The sequence below is a fragment of the Acartia tonsa genome, chromosome 1 (assembly GCF_053477335.1).
Source record: "Acartia tonsa isolate MP-2025a chromosome 1, ASM5347733v1, whole genome shotgun sequence".
NCBI classification, from domain to species: Eukaryota; Metazoa; Arthropoda; class Copepoda; order Calanoida; family Acartiidae; genus Acartia; species Acartia tonsa.
In genome coordinates, this window is record NC_137260.1 from 1256900 (window position 1) to 1278299 (window position 21400).

The following is a 21400-nucleotide window of genomic DNA, read 5'->3' on the forward strand; positions in this document are numbered from 1 at the left end:
AAGTTCAATTTTCATCCCCTAGGAGTTACCGCATAATCATGACAAGAAGAGCAAAGATTAATTATTTGAAATTTTGAACAACTTTGCTTTTATGAAGTTTTTCATAAAACCTCTCTATATATGACTTATTTAGAGCTGAATTTCCATGACCTTAGCAAAGCAACTGATAAAAATGGCCATGTATCAACTCACTTTAGGAGTGGTTTTATGAAGAACTTTATAAAACAAACTTGTTCACAATTTTTAATAAATAATCTTTGCTTTTCTTGTCATGATTATGCGGTAACTCCTAGGGGATGAAAATTGAACTTGAAATTTTCAAATCTAATTTTCTCAAAAACGGCTGCATTTTAGATTTTATTGAAAAGAGAAATGAAGTTACCTAACCTAGGGTAATGAAATGCACTATGTTTCAATTTAAGTTCTGACACAAAAGTCAAAGCACCTTCGAACGCAATGTGTACAATGAAAAAATATAAGATTAAAACCAGTTACATTAGCCCCCAGGGTCAAAATGCTCAAGCTAACAAAACTTGTATTAAGATTATGATTTTTATTCTATTATTCCCAGAAAATGGTTATAATACAATACAATACAATATTTCAGTATGGCTAAAAACCAGTTCTAAACAAACAAAAATTAATTAGTTTCACAGCCATACAGGAAATTTTTTGAAAGTTCACTTTGATTATCATAAGAATCTTTCCTGGAACTTCTGTCTGGGTCTCCAGGTTGAATTATCATTTTCAGCATCTGTGACAATGACCACTTTCCAATCAAATTCTTTTTTAGCAAAGTCATCATCCACATCAGATGTTACTTGGTACAGATTTGTGTCAACAGGAGCACTAATCAGATCAGATGCTTAACATATTTTTCCCTTCTGTTTTATTAGCGGCTACACCCCTAGAGGCTTTATAGACCCTCGAGGAAAACTAGATTTAATTACAGTTCTAAAGGTATGCTTGAAATTTTTCTATTATTAACACAAGCCGCGCAATTTGAATTTTAAAAAGTTCCAAACTTTTTTATTTTACCCCTTTATCTTGGTAGGATAGATATAATTTTCCTTGAAATAAATAAATAGATTTTTATAAGGATTAACTTATTTAAGTTAAAGTATTCATAAGGTGTTTTAAGAATATATTGTTTGCATCTTTCCTAAATCTCTCCATTTCAAGTCTTGAATAGAATGATTTATCCATTTCTAACTACAATATACGGTTCTATTTATCAGTTAACAGTTAGTTATCGTATTTTATTATAGACAGCTTTCCGCAGGTAGTAATTTAAAAAATAAAAGATCAATTCAAGCAAAAAATAAAAGATCAATGTTGGTCATGAGGTGGCCGATATTGATTAGGTTATTGTATTTTAATATGCATGGACAATTTATGTAATTCAATGCTATACATGATTTTTCAGCATGGCTTGGAACCAGTTCTAATTTAGCAGATATTAATTGGTTTGCAAGCCAAACTAGAAAGCTAATTATTGAATGGGTACTTAATTACAAATAATCATTTTGACTGTTGAATCATATAATAGAACTCTCCTGAATTACTGAGTTGTTTGAAAATATTTTATCCTGAAATCCTGTCCGCATACTCTCTTCCTGGCCTGGAGGAACAACCTGAATTATGGAAGAGGATTAATAGTTATTTATCGCATCGTCTTATAGACAGCAAGATGCGGATATCAATTTTAAAAAAAAACTAAAGCTTTAAACCAGTTTTCTTTGTCCTCCAGGGGTAAAGGCCCTGACCAACAAAACTGGTTTTAATTTTATTTTTAAAAATATGTTAATTTGGGTGTAAGTTTTTATTTGTATGGTTGCCATAAAATCGTTGAAAAAATCTATTTTCATACTTTTCTCACATCTTTAAAGTTTGATTCTGTTAAATTAACTTTTTGAAAGGGATTTATGCAATTTTTTTCCAATTATAATACTAAAAGGGGATTTTTTTCAAATTTTCAAATTTTTTTTCTTAACCAGAAGTAATGTTTGCACCTCAAAGAAAGGTCCCTCGTGTTCATATTGTAGCAAATCCTCAAGGGATATTAAATCCGGATTTAGATTAGGATTAATCTTCTCAGGATACACAGGAGTACATCCAGCTATTGGCCTAAGAAAATATATATTACCAGCGGCTACGCCCCATAGAGGCATCTAGGGTCACTTGAGATGAGAGTTGAGTTCCAAAACCCTTTTTTTAATTTATATTTTTTTAAAGTTGTTTTTTTTTGGTGGGGGGGGGGGAAGAAATTTTTCTAGGGGCGATTTCTCATGGGAAGGTAGAAATACCCTCCTTCAAAATATTTATAAACCTTTCCTGGACCTTTAAAAATCTTTACTGTAAATAAGAACCATATAGTTTCAGCGGTTAGCAAGATCCTTTGCTAAATACAAAAAATGCTTAATACTTTAAATGATAGATTTTAATGCTTTTTAATTATATAATACTTGCAGCTGGCTAAAGTAAGATTCCCCCCAATCAATCACCTTTATACAATCTTCCACACATTGGATTAACAAAATGACCATTAAATAAGATCAATATTAGCAAGCTAAATTGATGACACTTTTATAAAATCCACGAATATCCTGTATTCATTCCTAGGAATAATTCTTTTCAAATATTTCTATAGTGTTTACTTATAAAATAGCAGTTTATTTAGAAGAAAATTTAAAATTGAACAAAAACAAAATTTCTGGAGAATCAGTCCGAGAGTTAGTAATCTGGTATAATGGATTTATTATTACACACATCAGTTTTTCATGTTCTCTAATAAAGTAAACCTTGTAGCAGGCTCCCCTCCTATTGGATGAACAACCTCACCAATAAATGGCAGGGGAAATAGCAATTTAAAGTGACTACAACTTTTCCCGTATGAAAATAGCTAAATACCTGTCCGCACTAGGTCTTCCATCTTTGTATTTGGATCTAAAGTTTTTTCTTCTAATATCCAACCAGCAGTCGGAATCAACAGATTTTATCCTTAAATATAATATAGTAGTCAGTTTTTTTTTATCTCTGAATTTACTAGGTTGTACTTTTAATGGAAGCTTTAACTATGACTTAGGGTGGTTTTAGGCTATTCTCCATCCTGCATCCCTTCCTAGAGGCACCGGGTGGGGCAACTAGTAGTAATATAATTTTTAATTTTTTACTTTTTTTTGTAACGAAGATAATCCATAATTTAAATGTCCATCTGTCTGTCAGTAACCTACGTTTAGAGAAAAACCAACCACAATCTTCTATTTTTGTGAATGAAATGAAAATGTGGGGGGAGGTAAGTTTTTTTTCATTTACCTAACATCCTTATGGGGTCTTTACCTTGCAGGGTCTAAACCTACAGTTTTTTTTAAAAATCTGCAGAGCTACTCTAAACACTATACAACCAAACAAAAACTATTATTAATCAATGCATTTCATGAATAATTTAATCTATAGAAGGGGTAATTTTGTTCCTCATCACAAATTTATTTAACATTGTATTATACCTTAGTATATATGATTATACCTAATAATTCCAACAGCAAAAATGGCATTCCTCACTGGATTAAACAATTTGTCTTATCCCTTAAGATCCCTGATTATACCTGATCATTCCACCAGCAAAAATGGCATTCCTCACTGGATCAAACAACCTGTCAGGATCATGAGGCACCGGCTCACCAAAACTTTTGCCTACCTAAAAGTAATGGATATTGGAAAGAACACAAAGTAGCGGGTTTTGTCATATTTTCATAGTAGCTTTTCTCCCATTTCAAGCCCCTGCGGGGGGGGGGGTAGATATACCACACTTTTCTGGGATCTTGCTGAGTCAAGTATCAACTGTTGGGAATATCAAAGGATGACTCCATGCAAAATTTGAGCCGGATCCGGCCAAAACCGGCCGTGAATTTTATGAAAAACCGGTTTTTTCCGGTTTTTAGGGGGTATCTGTAAATCGATTCAGCTGGAGCAAAACCGGTTAGAGGTACAAAAAATTTTACTTCACATGAAATTTAGCCAATGCACTGAACCCGTCACCCCAGGGTCACCAAATATAAAGTGTAGGCGGCCCACAATGCTGAAACCGTTTGGGCGTGACGGCCCAAAAACCGCAAAAAATGGCCTAAAAATTGACCGGCCTGTCATTTCATCAAAGAAATCCATCAAAAAATCACAATTTGAAATTTTAATTAATTAATAACTTTTTTCTCATAAGAGATAATGACACAAGACTTTCACTTGGTGAAAATTCAGCATTGTGGGCCGCCTACACTTTATATTTGGTGACCCTGGGGTGACGGGTTCAGTGCCCCCCACACCCACGAAGTGGGCATACTTTTGAAAATCACGTTTTTTCAGTTTTTCCCCTTAAAGGAGGGGAAGGAGTCGTTTTAGAGACTTCAAGCATCTCTTTGATGTTGAACAACTTTTTGAGGCAGACATTTCTTTATTTATGTTTCATTCGCCTCCGGCTGACCGTTTAGCCGTTATTTGCCGCCGAAGGCGTGATTTTTGGCGATTTTTGCCGTTTCCGAGGTTTTAATGGACATTTTGGAGGGGAAAGAGTTGTCCAATCAAGTTGATGATGAAGTACATTTTTGTAGGCAATTGCATTGGCTAAATTTCATGTGAAGTAAAATTTTTTGTACCTCTAACCGGTTTTGCTCCAGCTGAATCGATTTACAGATACCCCCTAAAAACCGGAAAAAACCGGTTTTTCATAAAATTCACGGCCGGTTTTGGCCGGATCCGGCTCAAATTGTGTATGGAGTCATCCTTTGATATTCCCAACAGTTGATACTTGACTCAGCAAGATCCCAGAAAAGTGTGGTATATCTAGGGAGGGCTCTAACCAAGCAGTGTAACCATTAACATTTACCCAACCTAACATAAAATAATCTATCAAAAGCTACTGTGAAAATACGACGAAAATAAGTATACAAAAGTAACTGGATGTCTATGTTTATGTATGTAGCTAAAGATATCTGTAACCGCTAGACTGAAAAGATTTATAAATATTTTGGGGGAGAGTAATATAAACCATTCCAAAAAAATGCTCCTACAAAAATTACCTCCAAATCAATTTATTTCTTTTTGAAACTAAAATTGAAAGTGGTGGGTTGACTTACGCCCCCATCCCCAAATCTTCCTTGCCCCTAGAGGCCTTTATACCTGCGTAACATCTTTCTTAGTAGGTTTTATACTTGAAGGATCTTTTTTGTTATTCCTATATTTTGGAAATCTTTATAATGCTTAATTTAGGTTAGATAAGGTTAACTAAAAGAGTCCCGGAGCGATACGGCTCAGAAGGGTTGTAGCTCACCACAGGAGCTAAACCCAGAACCACTTCATTATGCAATCTACATTTTCCTGGATATTTTGTCTACGGTAGTCCATAAGTGTACAGCTTTACAGTACATTGTTTCTATTTGTTAAAGCAACACGTATGATAAAAGAAAAAGACTCTGTTTAGAGTAAAATGCTTATATTTCAATCAAAATCTATATTTTTGTATTTTTTACCGATCCACTTCATTATGCAAATCAAAAGAAAATCAATAGGAAAACGTTTGTTTTGCCCTTTTCTCCACTTTTATAAATCAATTCTGATAAAATAACAATTTTTTAAGGGATTTATGCATTAATTATAATGAAAAACAGTTTGAGGTAGATTTTAATGATTTTTCTAAATAAGAAATAATTGAAAAAAAGAAATTCTATCCCTATCACTTTAGAGGACAGCTGCCCACCCCCAGTCTTATGGTTGAAGCTAAATACATGTTAAAAATAAAAATTAGCCTGAAAAGTATACAAAAATGTTTTTTGATGTGTTAAAAAACTCCATTTTAAAATCTTGATTTTGAGGATGATGGCCTTTAAGATGCTCTTACTGGTGGTGATGGTGAGCTAAATGTTATCAAAGTGTATGCCCATGATAAAAACTTATATATTGAACTATGGTCCAATTTTTGTAGTCATAGCAGCCTCCAGCCAAGCAATATTAAAAACGAAAAAAATTGCAATTTTAATTACTAAAATTCATAAAGTAAATAATGTAGTTTTTAGATAATGGTTATATTCTGGTAAGCCGAGCGTACTCGGCCCACGGGGTAACGAGTTCGGATTCAACGGGCCCTAGCCTTTAAGTATTCTACCAAACAAACAAGCAGGATTCAATCATACAGAAATTATATATTTAAACTGAATAATATTTACAAGTTATGTTTACTATATATATACAACAAAATATAACAATGGTTAGGTTTGAAGGGGGTGTGGGGCGCTAGGGCTTAGCGCCCGACGGTAGACAGGCTGTGGGGACAACGGTGGTAAAAGGGGAGGCAGTGCCTCCCGATTGTATAAGCGCATGATGGACTCGTGATAGTTGCATGTTCAAGTCCCCTCCCCACATTTAGGCAGGCTAGTTTGACCGCTGGGTGCGGGGTTAAGAGCGGTCATGAGATGGATAGTGATATAATAGGATTAGTGCGGGGGGTTTGTTATCATAAGTCACAGCGAAGCAACTCTGTAATCGGCCTGTCCGTATGGGTGTCGTATTACCACAACCTCCCCTTCAAGGGTTGCGTGGCTCCTGAGCCACCAGGCCTTGAACCTGGGGATACGACAGCCGGCTCATGCGCCGGACAGGCAGTTCTTGGGGCACAGCTCGATGGAGGACAGCTCGGGCTACACAGGCTCCCTGGGACACTCGTTGCTCGGTCTGACTGTGGTTGGTGATCAGCATTGTCAGCTCCTGGTTGGCTTCTAGGCGTGGGTTGGCCACGGCCAGGCCTCGCCGCTGGAAATTTTGCCTCGTCTGCAGGATCAGTTCTGTCGCGGCTGGTAGCTGGACACGGAGGCCGAGGCAGACTCTGGTGGTTCCTAAGGGTGGAATGGTGATGGCAAAGGGCGCATAGAATTCCATGGGGGCGCCTGCTTGATTCAGGTTGCTTGGCCTCCTAGCTCCTACCCGGATGGGGATGGCTGTCATCAGCAGGGGGGCACATGGCTTCTTCTTCTTCTTCTGGGGCGGCCTCTTCCATCGCAGTGGCTGGCTCTTCTCCTACAGGCTCGCTGCTGGCTGGCAGGTTCTCCATGTCTGCGTCAGGGTTCCAGATGGCATCTCTGAGTGGCTCTGGAGCGGGCGGCGGCGGCGGTGGTTCGTTGGGCTGCTCCTGCAGGTTTTCCTCCACTGGGTCACGATCTTGGCCGCTAGGCTGTGGGGCGGCTGCGGCTGGCTGGTGCACTGGGAACTCTCCTGGGTTGCTAGCTGCGGGCGCCGCCGCTCCAACTGGCAGCTCGGTGGCATCCTCGTCGCCGTCCACGTCAACTTGGATGTCTTCTGGGATCTGGTGGGCAGTCACATCTCCAGTGTATTTGCGCAGTCGGCCTACATGCGCGGTAACTTCTGAGATCCTGGCTACTGGAGAGGCAGGTTTAATGACACAATGGACTTCTGTAGCTTTCCTCACTACTTTCCAGGGGCCAGTCCATCTCTTGGTAATCTTGGCTGCCTTCCCTGGCACCAGGCGGGGGGCCAGGTACCAGACCAAGTCTCCAACCTCATACTTGGCCGTGCCTTCGTAAGCTGCCGCGCTCCTCCTGATGGCTCCCTCCTCCTTCTGCTGGATGGCATCATAAACTGCATAGTAGCGCTGCAACAGAGCTTGGACGTTGGCTGGAACTGAAGCATATTCGGTCTCTGGCAGCCGTAGCACCATGTCCACCGGAAGTTTGGCCTCTCTCCCAAAGAAGGCCAGGAACGGGGTCACACCAGTGGATCTGCAGGCCTTGGTGTTGTAGGCAAAGGCGATGGCAGGCAGGTGTGGCTCCCAGTTGTTATCGTCTCTGTCTAGGAACAGGCGCATGCCTGTGTTGAGCGTCCTATGAAACCTCTCCACTCGGTTGGACTGCGGGTTGTAGGGTGGTGGATGTGTCAGGCCAATCTCGAGCCGGGAGGCCAGTTCCTGGAATACCTGGCCGGTAAATTCCATTCCATTGTCGGAATGGATCTTCAGGGGGCATCCGAACGTGGCCAGGTGGCGGTGCAACAGGGCTTCAGCCACCGTGAGGGTGCGCTTGTTGGGGATGGCGTAGAGGCTGACAAACCGGCTGAATCCATCTTGGCAGGTGAGGATGTAGCGGTTCCCAGCTGGGGTCTCTGGCAGTGGCCCCACCAGGTCGATGAATAGGACTTGCTGTGGATACCCCTGGCGGGAGGGCACGTGGATCCCCTGCTTCAGCCTCTCCTTGGTAACTTTCTGGACACACTCAGGGCAGGTTTGTACCATCAGGCGGACGTCACGGGCCAGGTTGGGCCACCAGAAGTGCATGGCAACGCGGGCGATAGTTGCGTCCATCCCAAAGTGCCCAGCCATGGGGGTCCCATGGGCTAGAAAGAACGCGTCCTGCTGGAGGGCCGAAGGCAGCAGGTATCTTGTCCTCTCTCCTGTCAGAGTCTGGTCAGTGGTGGTGAGGCAGCCGTGCTCGTCAAGCCCCAGGGCTGGGAAGCGGCTGGCGTACTGCTGCTCGTCTCGTTCCTTGCCACGCAGCTCAGCCTTGGTTGGGGCCTTGCCATCAGCCACCCATTGGCGGACACGGAGCAGGAGGGGGTCCTGTGTCTGGGCTTCCAATACTCTAGCTGAATCCAGTCGGGCGGCAGGAGGCCGGCTAGCTGCGGCCTCCCCTAGCTGGCCAAGGTTGTGGATATACTCAGCCTGCTCTGCTAATTCTTCGGCGCTAGCCGTTGGCATGTTGGCATCTTCCCGGCGGCTGAGGGCGTCTGCGTTGGTATTCTGGGTGCCAGGCCTGTGGCAGACGGTAAAGTCTAAGGCCGCTAGCTCCTCCTGCCAGCGGGCCACCATCCCTGTGGATGTGTTCAGTGATTTCATCTGTAGCAGGGCAGAGGAATCAGTGTTGATCTGGAAGCTGCGGTAGGACAAGATGCCGTGGAATTTTCGGATCCCATAGATAATGGCGGCCATCTCTCCCTTCCAGGACGGGTAGCGCGTCTCAGGGTCGGTTGTCTTGCGCCCCACGGCGGCAATCAGCCTCTCCTTGCCCTCCTGGCATTGACTCAGTATGGCAGAGATGGCGCGGCTGCTGAAATCTGTGGTGAGCTGGAACACTGCTGGTAAATCAAACCTGGGCGGCGCTCGGATGGGGGTTTGGCGGAACTTATCCTTGAGTTGCAGCAGCTGGGCTTCCATCTCAGGCGTCCAGGTTAGGGCCTTGGCCGTCTTCTGCCGATTCATCTCGTAGGTGAGGTCTGCATACTCTGGGATGAACAGGCGGTAGTATCCAAAGAAGCCCAGCAACGCCAGCAAATCCTTGGGGGTGCTAGGGGCTGGCCAGTCCAAGATGCGGTCAATATAGTCCTCTTGCATGGCTATCCCCTCACGGCTGAGGGTGTGGCCCAGATAATCCACCTTGGACCGGAACAACTTGGTCTTGGCTGGCTTGAGGCGGATCCCTCCCCTGCGGTGGGCTTCCAAGACCTCTCGGAGCCTGGCCAGGTGGGCCCAGGTATCCTGATGGAAGGTCAGGACGTCGTCAAGGTATGACTGGAGGTTGGCCGTGCCTAGTGGGTTTAGGACCCCTGCAATAAACCTGGAATAGACAGACGGTGCCGTAGCCAGGCCAAAGGGCATCCTTTTCCATTGATACAAGCCCCTGGGGGTGGTGAAGGCGGTGCAGGGCCGGCTATCCTCAGACACACGGATGGTGTAGTATGCGGCCACCGCGTCTAAAGCACTGTAGACACGGTGCCCGCCAGCTCGTTCCACCAATTGCTGGATCCTAGGCAGGGGGTAGCTGTCCAGCTCCAGACACTTGTTGAGGGCCCTGTAGTCGACGGCCCAGCGGGTGCTCCCGTCCTTCTTCTTGATGGGCACCAGGGGGCTGCTCCAGGCGGAGTCCGACGGCTCTATCACTCCTTCCTGTAGCCAGGTGTCCAGTTGTTTCTCCAGTTCAGCCTCTTGCCGCGGGTTCAGATCCCTAAATCTCTGGCGGATCGGCTGGGTCCCTGGTTTGAGGCGCAGCTGCAACTCAACCACATCTGTGCAGCCGGGGGTAGACTTGGAGAAGACGTCCCTGTACTCTGACAACGTAGTCCAGACCTCCTTCTTGAGCAAGGGGTCCTTGCGTAGGAACTCATTGTCTTCCATCTCCAGGGCCTCCCACAACTCTTGCATGTCTATAGGCTCAGCAGGTTCTTGGAACGAGTGGAGACGCGGGGGAGGCGTATCAGAGACCTCTAAAATGTCAGGTTTGACCAGCTCCCCTGCCACTGGGAGGCCAGCATCCAGCAAGAGGGGCACCTCCCCCTCATTGACCACCAGTACTCTAAACACAGTGGCAGAGCCAGGCCTGTGGGCATACAGGCCCTCTGGAATAACAAGGTCCTCCCCAAACCTCTGTTCTGGGGCAGCTAGTTGAATGGCATCCTTGGTGCGATGGCCTACTAGCTCAACAGGGACCGCCATAACCCCGCGGCCAGGCAGGACCACCCGCTTGGCTGTGCGGAGCTGGGGTGGTTGACCGTCAGTTGGAGTGACAGCGCTTAGCCTATACGTGGCTGGTGAGGGGTCAGCCTTGGCTCCGGGACCCACCGGCCGCGACTTGACGGGCTCGGCTTCTGGAGGGGCTGACGTGTCGGAGCCAGGCGTGGCTCCGGGGGCGTCCGGCCACGATTTGACGGGCTCGGTGCTGGGAGAGGCCAAAGTGCTGGGTCCAGCTTTGGCTCCGTGGGCGTCCGGCCGCGACTTGACGGGCACGGCGCCGGGAGAGGCTGGGGCCTGAGAGTTGAGTGTGGCTCCGGGTACATCAGACCGCGACTTGACGGGTCTGGACTCGGGCTTGGCTGGTGGACTGGCTGGAGGTCCCAGGTAGAGGGGGCCAGGTGGACACGGCTGGCCGTTGATAAAAATGTCGGCGGAGAAGATTGGTTCTGGAGGGCTGGCAATCTCAGGAAACGTTGTTGGCAGGCTCTCCCTTGGCACCTTGGGCACTGGGGGCAACCCCATGGCTAGCAGGTTAGCTCCCTTGTGTGCGTTGAGCTCAGCGTCCACCCAGTGTGTGCCTTTCTCAACCACACGCGGCTGCTCAGGCAGGGGGCCTGGCAGAGGCCCCTCATAGCTTAGCTCTCTCTCGGCTGTCTCCCGGTCAATGGGGACGCCACGGAGTGGGATAAACTCCCCACGCGCCCACAAGCAAGGTGGTTGCATGTCGAAACAGAGCCTAGTTCCGAACTCCTTGAGAAAATACCCTCCTAGGTTCAGAGGGTGTGAGAGATTCCGGACCACAGTCACGTGGTATAGATGGAGTATAAGAGTGTGTGAAACTGCCATATATAACTCTTTTAATTTTCCGATTACCTGGAGGGGCTGGCCTTCCTCATTAGCAGTCAGGATCTGGGTGTTGTCCGGAATCAACATGCGTTGCACGCCCATCGCGTGCATGAGGTGCTCAGAAATTACAGCAGACCCTGGTACACGGTTGCCAGAATCAATCATGGCATCAACCTGTACATGCTGGGCAGGGTCAGGAGTAGGAAACCTCACCCTGATATGGCAGGGGAAGTGGAGGTCCTGCCCTTGAGACAAGGGGGCCTCTCGTTCGGCTGGGGTTGGCAGAAACTTTGGTGGTGGCCGCACCGCAGCTATGGTGGTATCGCTTACCATGGTGGCTTAGACTGTAGCTTCGAATCACTAGAGCTTATTAATTATCACTTGGTCAACAATTTTATATTTATTTTTTTATCACTTGGTTGACATTTATACACAATGATGTGTTGTTATCACTAGGAGCTCTAGGTGTGATTCTGGAAGTACTGGCAGCAGGGAATGTCCGTCCTGCAAGGTTCAGAGGGGTGACGGCGGTAGGGAATGACCCGTCCTACAGCGCCGCTGGTTCGAATCCCGAAAAATGGCGGCAGGGAATGGCCCGTCCTGCAGCGCCTCGGGTTCGAATCCTGGGAGGCAGCGGCAGGGAATGTCCCGTCCTGCCGTGCCTGTGGCTCAAAATCTGCTATCCGTCGCAGTGGTAGGGCTTACTTGTGTGCTGAAGCTTCGCAGCCACACATTGCCTTCTTAGGGAGACCAGCACACAGCTGTCTGTCTCGTAGGTTTGGCCTGGGTGTCCTGGGGCTTGTCCCAGCTACACTTGCCAATTTAGACTCAGTTTTGTAGCCGTCTGAGCTAAATTATCCGATTGCCGTGGCTGCGCACCTAGCGCTACTCCTACACGACACGGAAAAAGCGTCTTAACTGGCGCTTTTAGCAGGCTAAATCTGCTTGCCGTAGGCCAGAGGCCCACATATTGCGTTCAAAATGATGGAAATTCGACCTAAAAAGGCCGTCTCACGGGTCAGTTGGCGGCTGATTGTCCCCTTACTTGCCAAAGGGTCCAATCAGAGGTAGAATAGGCTAGTTTCTGTAAGGCTCGATTGAAACACGCTGACACCAAGTTCTGGTAAGCCGAGCGTACTCGGCCCACGGGGTAACGAGTTCGGATTCAACGGGCCCTAGCCTTTAAGTATTCTACCAAACAAACAAGCAGGATTCAATCATACAGAAATTATATATTTAAACTGAATAATATTTACAAGTTATGTTTACTATATATATACAACAAAATATAACAATGGTTAGGTTTGAAGGGGGTGTGGGGCGCTAGGGCTTAGCGCCCGACGGTAGACAGGCTGTGGGGACAACGGTGGTAAAAGGGGAGGCAGTGCCTCCCGATTGTATAAGCGCATGATGGACTCGTGATAGTTGCATGTTCAAGTCCCCTCCCCACATTTAGGCAGGCTAGTTTGACCGCTGGGTGCGGGGTTAACAGCGGTCATGAGATGGATAGTGATATAATAGGATTAGTGCGGGGGGTTTGTTATCATAAGTCACAGCGAAGCAACTCTGTAATCGGCCTGTCCGTATGGGTGTCGTATTACCACAATATTTCATGTCGAGAGGCTCCACTGGAGGCTGCTATGACTACAAAAAATGGTACATAGGTTAATAGACAAGTTGTTATAATGGTCATGTACTTAGATAACATTTAGCTCACCTTCACCACCAGTAAGAGCATCTTAAAGGCCATCAACCTCAAAATCAAGATTTTAAAATGGACTTTTTTTAACACATCAAAAAATATTTTTGTATACTTTTCAGGGTAATTTTTATTTTTAACATGTATTTAGCTTCATCCATAAGACTGGGGGTCAGCAGCTGTCATCTAAAGTGATAGAGATAGAATTTCTTTTTTTCAATTATTTCTTATTTAGAAAAATCATTAAAATCTACCTTAAACTGTTTTTCATTATAATTAATGCATAAATCCCTTAAAAAATTGTTATTTTATCAGAATCATTTTTTAAAAGTGGAGAAAAGTGCAAAACAAACGTTTTCCCATTGATTTTCTCTTGGTTTGCATAATGAAGTGGATCGGTAAAAAATGCAAAAATGTAGATTTTGATTGAAATATAAGCATTTTACTTTAAAAGGAGTTTTTTTCTTTTATCATACGTGTTGCTTTAGCAAATAGAAACAATGTGCAGTAAAGCTGTACACTAATGGACTACCGTAGACAAAATATCCAGGCAAATGTAGATTGCATAATGAAGTGGTTCTGGGTTTAGAAATAAGTTTTTTTAACACTGAAAATAAGGGGGGATAAGTTCATATAAAAACAAGGATGACAACATCCATAAAAGCGAAGCACTGAAACGGTAGGACAAACGGACATTAACACTTGTATAGCGTCAGGACTGAATAATACGAATATAAATGTATTTGTTTAAATTTGTTGAAAAACTGCTTGATACAGGATATTGTTTATAGACATACTTACATTTTTAGGACTTGATTATAGAGTTGCTTCGCTTATAATATTGTAATTTGTTAAAAATCAACTTGTTTAAAATGGACGTACAGACATTCTGGTAATGATTATAGAGTTGCCACGCTTTCTAAATCATACCTAACTACTACAGGAATCACCATGCAAAGTTTGAAATCGATAGGACAATTCTAATATGCCTAAATTAACGAAAAAAGCTATCCGTTACATACGTACTGATAAATTGATCCTAATTATAGAAAAGCTTCGCTTTTAAAAAATATCAATACTTGGTAGCAATGCGTCCGCAACTTGAAAACGACGGAGATTTTACGCATTATAATCGTTGTCTACGCACGGCTGCCGAGCCCTTGATAAATGCTTACTTTTAATATTAATATAGAGAAAACCACGAGTCCAATTGATAAAAATGCCATTTTTAATTTAATAAATCAACTTTTATCTCATAAAAGCATTCTATTAATATCTGAAATTTAATCATTTTAATGAATATTTGATACTAAACTTACTTTTAGAGATCTGCAAAGATAAAGATTTTAAACACGTTTTCCAATTCGTAGGCCAAAATAATTTGGTGTCTTTTGTACAATACTCTATAAGGTTTTGATAAAAAGTGGTCATAGCTGATATAACAATATATATTATGAATGCTTAAAAATTATGAATTACAACATCCAAAAAGCAAAGTTGAACAAACCAGACAGTTGGACAGACAAACATTTACGATTAAAGATTGACCATACATTTTATAAACTTTGTGAAATAGCCAAAAAAATAATGCATGGTAAAATGAATATGGAATATACGTGGATAATGTGAAAGGGGACAAATTTAAGTGGCTAATATGGACTTTTTTATTGGTCAGTTCGTTCATCCAGTAGGGCGGGATTGGGATAAGGGCTGGATATATTAGCCAGCTACAAGTTTCACTTCATTATAAATAGTACATGATATACAAGTAATAATAAAAACATTCACGTTTAATTTGGAATTTATGGTGATGATTTGTACCTTATTGTCAAAAGAATCACTAAGTACAGGTAAAACTAATTATGGAAAGCCATTAATGTATCAAATAATTTCACTTTTGTTATTAATTTCACAAAACTTAGTACAGTATAACAAAAGTAAAAGCTATAGGATGGAGAAATTTTACAACTAGTATTCAAATCATCTTAGAAAGTTAGATACTCGGACTTTTGGTGTTCAGTGTTTTGAGAACTTTTTGTTTACAGTGCTACATTCTGGGAGGGAGGGGACATTGGGCTCTTTATTAAACTAGTCCCCAAAGTTTGTTTTATAACCTTTTCTTATTAACAAGATTGTATACTTTTAATTAGTTAGTTGAGTGTTCAAATATTTCAACCAGTAGTTATAATCTACAGAAGGGAATGATTGTGTGTATCCTCATTGGGAATGTACATCAATTTACTGCCATTGTCTTATCCCTTTATATACCTGTAATACACATATGTATTTATCTATGTTTATCTAATGTAGTGAGAAAAAAAAACTTACATTCATTTCCACCCGAATATAACTTGTTCTGAGGTATACTGAAATATAATGTATCGTATTAAACTATTGATAGCCTTGATAGAATCGGCTTCAATTGATTTCAACTTTAATGATTACTGTTCCAGATTATATAATTTTCTTCTTTTAATTGGATGGGCACATAAGTTTATGTCTTATCCCTTAGGATCCCTGCATTTTTAGTTGCAATATAATGATGCTAGCGGCTACGCCCCCTAGAAGCCTCTATTGGCACTTTAAATGTTTGGTTTTCTGTTGCGTTCAAGTTTCTACGATATGTTGCGTAAGAGTCTCTTTATATGATACCTCGCAATGTTACGTAGAAGTATCTATACTTAAAATAAAAATTTCGATTTATTATTATTTCTTTTGGGAGGGTGGTGGTACCCTCCACCAAAATAGTTATAAACCTTCCCTGGACCTATGAGAAGCTACCCTGTAAAGGAGAACCCGATCGGTTCAGCGGTTAGCTAGATCATTCGGTACAGACACACAGATAAACAAACAAACAAACAAACAGCGTTCTACTTTGTATTATAAATTATGAATCGATTCATTTACCTAAATAATCTTTCATTTTTTGAAATAGTCATTTTCTGTATTGTATAAACACTAATATTTTTTTGTGAGAAAGAAATATTCCGAATCGCACCCAAAACAATTTAAAGTTTTTTTCAAAGTGAAATCTTTTGTATGATTAAGCATAAATGAACTTCCTTGTAACCAGTGTTGTATAGTATAGGAGCTACGTGGTAAAATGTTCCAACTTACTTAAAACTTTTCAACCTTTCTCAAATTTTTCCTCGTAGCTCCTAAACTACATATAGCACAAAAATAGGACTTATATTTCCAAAATCTAGAGTTTATGACGATTCTAACAGTATGCATAATGTTTTTCTAATATTAATACAAGCCGCGCAATTTGAATTTAAAAAATATGCTTATTTTTTCACAATCTATAAATCTGCAAATCTTCAAAAATTAAGCCCTTTGGAAAAGCCGGTTTTTATGGCATAATTTGTTAAATTTTTTAAAAAAATATTTGAAACATAAATGTCCCAGAGTAGGTTTTCTAAATATATAAAGCATTTCATATCATTGTTTTATTTTCTATTCATAATTAGAATTTTAAAAAAGACGTTTCTATTGAAACACCCTGTATAATAAGAAATATAGTATTGAATTAAAATATCATGATAGAATTTAAAGCTTAGATTTAATTTACTGTCACAAAAATGTAAATTTTCTGTAATAAATACAGAAATTTACTTAAATTAGAATACACATTAAAATCTAAATTTTGAATTTTGCACTAAAAAGAACAAATATTTATATTTATATTTGTTCTACTGAAAAAAAAACCTGAAACAACTCTAATCTAACCTAACCAAAATTAACTGCACTTGATCAAACCTAAATGCAACTAACAAAGTATTATTAAAATTAGCTAAATCTGACCAAGCCTAAAAATCCTAACACCTAGCAAAACCTACTGAACCTAAACAAATCTAGCTTAACCTAGCCACCTTATTTTCTGCACTTGGTCAAATCAAAATACAAATAAATAAGCAGAATAAAACCTAGCTAAATCTGACCATGCCTAAAAAGCCTGAGACCTAGCTAAACCTACTGAATTTACAAAAATATAACTCAACTAAATGACAATAATGACAGTTATAGTTTGATAAAGATTGTATGACAATCATATTCATGAAACATCTATAAAATATGAAAACAATAATTAAAAATATTTTTTAAAAGAAAATTAATTTTACTCTTAAAGTACAAACAGGATAAACAATTTGGTGGTTACGTCTAAATTTCTAAATTAATCATTTTTTTTTTAAATTTGAGCTGAAAAAGCAATAAACTAAAATTATTTAAAAGAAATTAAAGAACAATTAAAAACAATTTGTTAAGAGCAATTTAAAATGGTACCATTGGTATTAAGTTGATAAAATCGTGAAAATATCTATGGCACTTTCTTTTTTTATGGGGACAAATAAAACAAAAACATCCATTTCCTAAAATATATAAATGATGAATTATGGAAAGAAATGTAATAATTCTACAATATATAATGATATCAAAACAAAATTATCCAACAAATAAAAAAAACTATTATGACTATAAAAAGTTCTAACTTGAATATAGATATGATTTATTTTACAATATCAAGTAATTAAAATTACCTTTACCTTATTGAAGAATTGCAGATTTTATTTTGTTGATGACAAAGTTGTTTCTGATGAACTGTGCAGCCATGACAGCTAGATCATGAAGTCCAAGGATAGACAACCCTAACCAGAGTCCCAAGCTGCAGCCAACATCAATGATATACTTGAACAAATCATAATTCAACACTTTCTCTGTGACTAGAACTTTTTGATTGAAGATGATTGAAGCTGAACTTTGAAAGAGATCATCCTTTGTTCCTTTTTCAACAACAGTATAAGTTGTTTCCCTGCATGATTGCCTACAATCTTCTTCAAACTTGATGTTGCTCAATATGCTTACCATGTCAAGATAATTATTGAGAAAGGTAGAAATAAAGCTCCCATAAAAATCTTCAGGATAAGTCTGATTGCATTGTTTCCTAGTTGACAGCCAGGGTGGCACACATTGGACATTATTTTGCTCAAATTCTTCTTGTATTTTATCATCAACACATTGCTTAAATTGTTCTCCAGTCATTGGTTTTGCATCATTCTCACACAAGTATCTTTCTTGAATTTTTACATTTATAAAATGTTTTGTTTCTGACTCCATAAACAGTTTGTCTCCCTTGTGTGATGCAATATCCGGCATAAAATAGCTTCTGTAGTTTTTGTCTGTGGTCAGTACCCTAGCTGTATCTGGATAGGGAAGAAAAATTAGAAGTTCTTGAGTAACATCGACAAATGAAGTTTCCTGGCACATCCCATATTTTGGTATGAACACAGGCTTGTCTTGTAATCTACCTCCATTTACATTTATTCTATCAACTCCATAGGAATCAAATATCTGGCTTTTCAGTTCATCGAATGTCAGATTCAGGTGTGCACCCCAGGATTTGCAGAAATCTGTATCGTGACAGCTTGTTTCTCCTCTCAGCACATTCTCCTTGGTATAGTATTTCAATTCCATTAGCTTGGGATAGTTGGTCTGATTTATAGGACATATGGTTACAACAGGAATATCATAGTCAGCAATGTTTCTCTCAAATGTTGAGTCAACTGTAGGAGGATCCATCAGGTTTAGGGTTGCTATGTTTAGTTGGTAACAAAACATAGCAAATGATATGACAAGAATACTAAACTTTAGTGTATTTGAAACTTCCATTTTGTTAGAAAAACAGAAATTTAGTTAAGTTGTTTACTCAAGTTCAATACAATGCCAACTAGTTTTTAAAACAGAAAATTTATCAATGCTTTCCAACTTAAGTTGTTGTTATTAAACCAGCTTCTTTTGTTACCTTGTCAATGAATTTTAGGTGTTAACAAATAAACTGATGGAATTATTAGAAATAGATACAAGCTCAGAACTACGATTAAATTACCATTTTTTCCTGTATTTAAAGGGGAGGTTTTCTAGAACTCTGAATATCAGACCTAATGGATAGCTCTTATTGTATTTAAAGCTGATTAAAAGCAGTCGGACTGTAATTGATGTTATATATTACATAAGCTCCATAACACTCCAAATGTTGTCAAGAAAAATCAGAGGTCTAGCCCTAATAACGGGTGAGTTAATCTCATTGCTATTGATTGACCACTGATTGACGGATAGACATAGTATACTATATTGTTGCTTTGATAACAAAAACGGATAACAATATGTATAACTATTGAAGCACAGAAAAACATAGACAAACGAATAAAGTTTACACAATTTTGATACACTAACCCGCCACCCCCCCCCCCCTCTCCCGACATAACTATGACTCTGGCCGCGGCGTTGGCAACATTGCCTGTTCAGCCGCGGTCGCTCAGCCCCCCAGCCTATAACCTAACCTAACCTAATTGGGAGTCATAGTTCTGTCATACCAAATATTTCAAAAGCTAAAAAAATCTATTAGAATAACATCAAAGACAAATTTAAATGAATTAATTAAATCACTAAACCTATGATTAAGTACTTTTGTCAATTGAAGCATGAACGACAGAGAGATGGAAAACACAATGTATAGACTAGATGCGCACAGTAAGATATATAAGTTGGAAGGAATTCTAATGTTAGAGGGAGATTTGAAATCTGCATCAAATTTTAAGGATTTTTATCTAAAAGCAGAAATGCAATTTAACAATAAAGGTACTAAGAAAGAGAGGGAATGTCTGATTGAGCCAATAGGAGAATCGCATCGGAATTTACATTGGATCTCATTGGTTGAAATTATGTACACATTTTCCTACGAAGGCATGTTTTTTTTCATTTCATACATACATAAAAGTCAGCTGTTAACAGTATATTTTCTTAGTAGAAAGCTTTGCGGAATCAGAATTAATTGCCCAAAAATTTCGTTTACAATATGAAAGCTTGAAACAAAGTTGGATTCTTAAAAAAAAAGTTAGGCTGGCAACTCGCTGGTGAGGCAAAATTATTTTTGTGAAAAATCCTCCAAAATCGAATAAAAAAATTTACAAAAATGAAATAAAATCTTAAGAGGGTTATTAACATATGATTTTGTTAAATTTTTGTAGATTTTTAATGTGCTTTTGGATGATTTTTCACAAAAATAATTTTGCCTCACTATCGAATAGCGAGTCTATCATTTTTTAAGAATCCACATCAGCTTGAGTCGAAAGTAAACAATACTTTTGTCTGCTAGGAATGTTCTCTCTTAGATTTGACGAAAAAAGGGTTCAGAATATTCTTCTACTCTTCTATTTCTATTAATTTAACTTAATTAATTTTGACCAATAGGATAGGTGGATTGGAAACTACCTGCGCTCTAATTGGTTGAATGATGTACAACACTTAAGCTTCTTTAATCAGAGCGCAGATAGTTTTCCATCCACCAATCACAGATGTCAAAATTAATTAAATTAAATTGTATTTCCGCTTTTAGATAGAGAATTATACAAAAAACGAATTTTATAAAAAAAATCCTTAAAATTTGATGCAGATTTCAAATCTTCCTCTAACATTTAAATTCTTTCCAACTTCATGGTAACCTTCACTAAAAATGTAAACCGTCTCTCATAGTTAGCATATGAGAAAATCACATTTCCTCCATAGAATTACTAACTTACGGACTAATATATAAAGTGAATTTTAGAGTAGCTTTACAACTAATAAACAGATAACTTCTATTTCCTGTACTTTTTTTTCCAAAATATAAACTAATACATTATATGTAAAGAATAGTTTAATTTAATAAAAATTATATTTAAGTAAGTACAATTTTAGTTTGCTCAGGTTATTGATTGGACAAACAAAATTCCCTCAAATTCCCTCTGGAACACAAAAGAGCCTAAGGGTTAGAAGAGCCCCCCAGGAAAAGTACCACAATCATAGATATAGAATACGTGGATATATTGACCGGGGAAAATTTGTTGTCTTATATGGACCTTATTTATTGGTTTGTTTGTTCATCCAGTAGGAAGGGGTGGATGGGAGGTATCATTAATTTAGGCAGCTTTAGGTTTCACTTTATTAGAGAACATGAAAAGTTGGTGCAAAATCTAAGTAATAATATATCGAAATTATATTAGGATTATTACAAAGATCTGTTTTTTCTTCAAAAATAGAAAAAAAATTTGGAGGGTGCAGTTATCAAAAATTGCTTTAAGTGAAAGAACCCATACACTAGTTTGTTTAGTGAGTGAGGAAAAGTTTACACAACTATTGTTAATACTGCCTTGAAATTATTGTAATATTGTAAAAAACCATTGAAATAATGTTTAATTTTAGGGCGGGTAAAGGTTACAATTTCTACTGACACTAATTTCACCTTTTTGGCCCAAGTTTGCTAAAACTTTTAACTAAAGAAATTAGATTAATTATATTCTTGTTATATTTCTTTTACT

General features: G+C 39.8%; 1 protein-coding gene across 1 annotated transcript; it reads right to left on the minus strand.

The window, feature by feature from the left end:
* Window positions 1–1538: 1538 nt before the first annotated feature.
* Window positions 1539–14324, minus strand: LOC145319121 (uncharacterized). The gene is made up of 5 exons (XM_080161019.1): window positions 14222–14324; window positions 3606–3697; window positions 2911–3000; window positions 2013–2127; window positions 1539–1634 (listed from the first exon to the last, which is right to left on the minus strand). The coding sequence occupies exons 1-5, from the start codon at window positions 14270–14272 to the stop codon at window positions 1539–1541; spliced, it is 444 nt and encodes a 147-aa protein (XP_080017145.1). The 5' UTR covers window positions 14273–14324.
* Between the last annotated feature and the right edge of the window lie 7076 nt (window positions 14325–21400).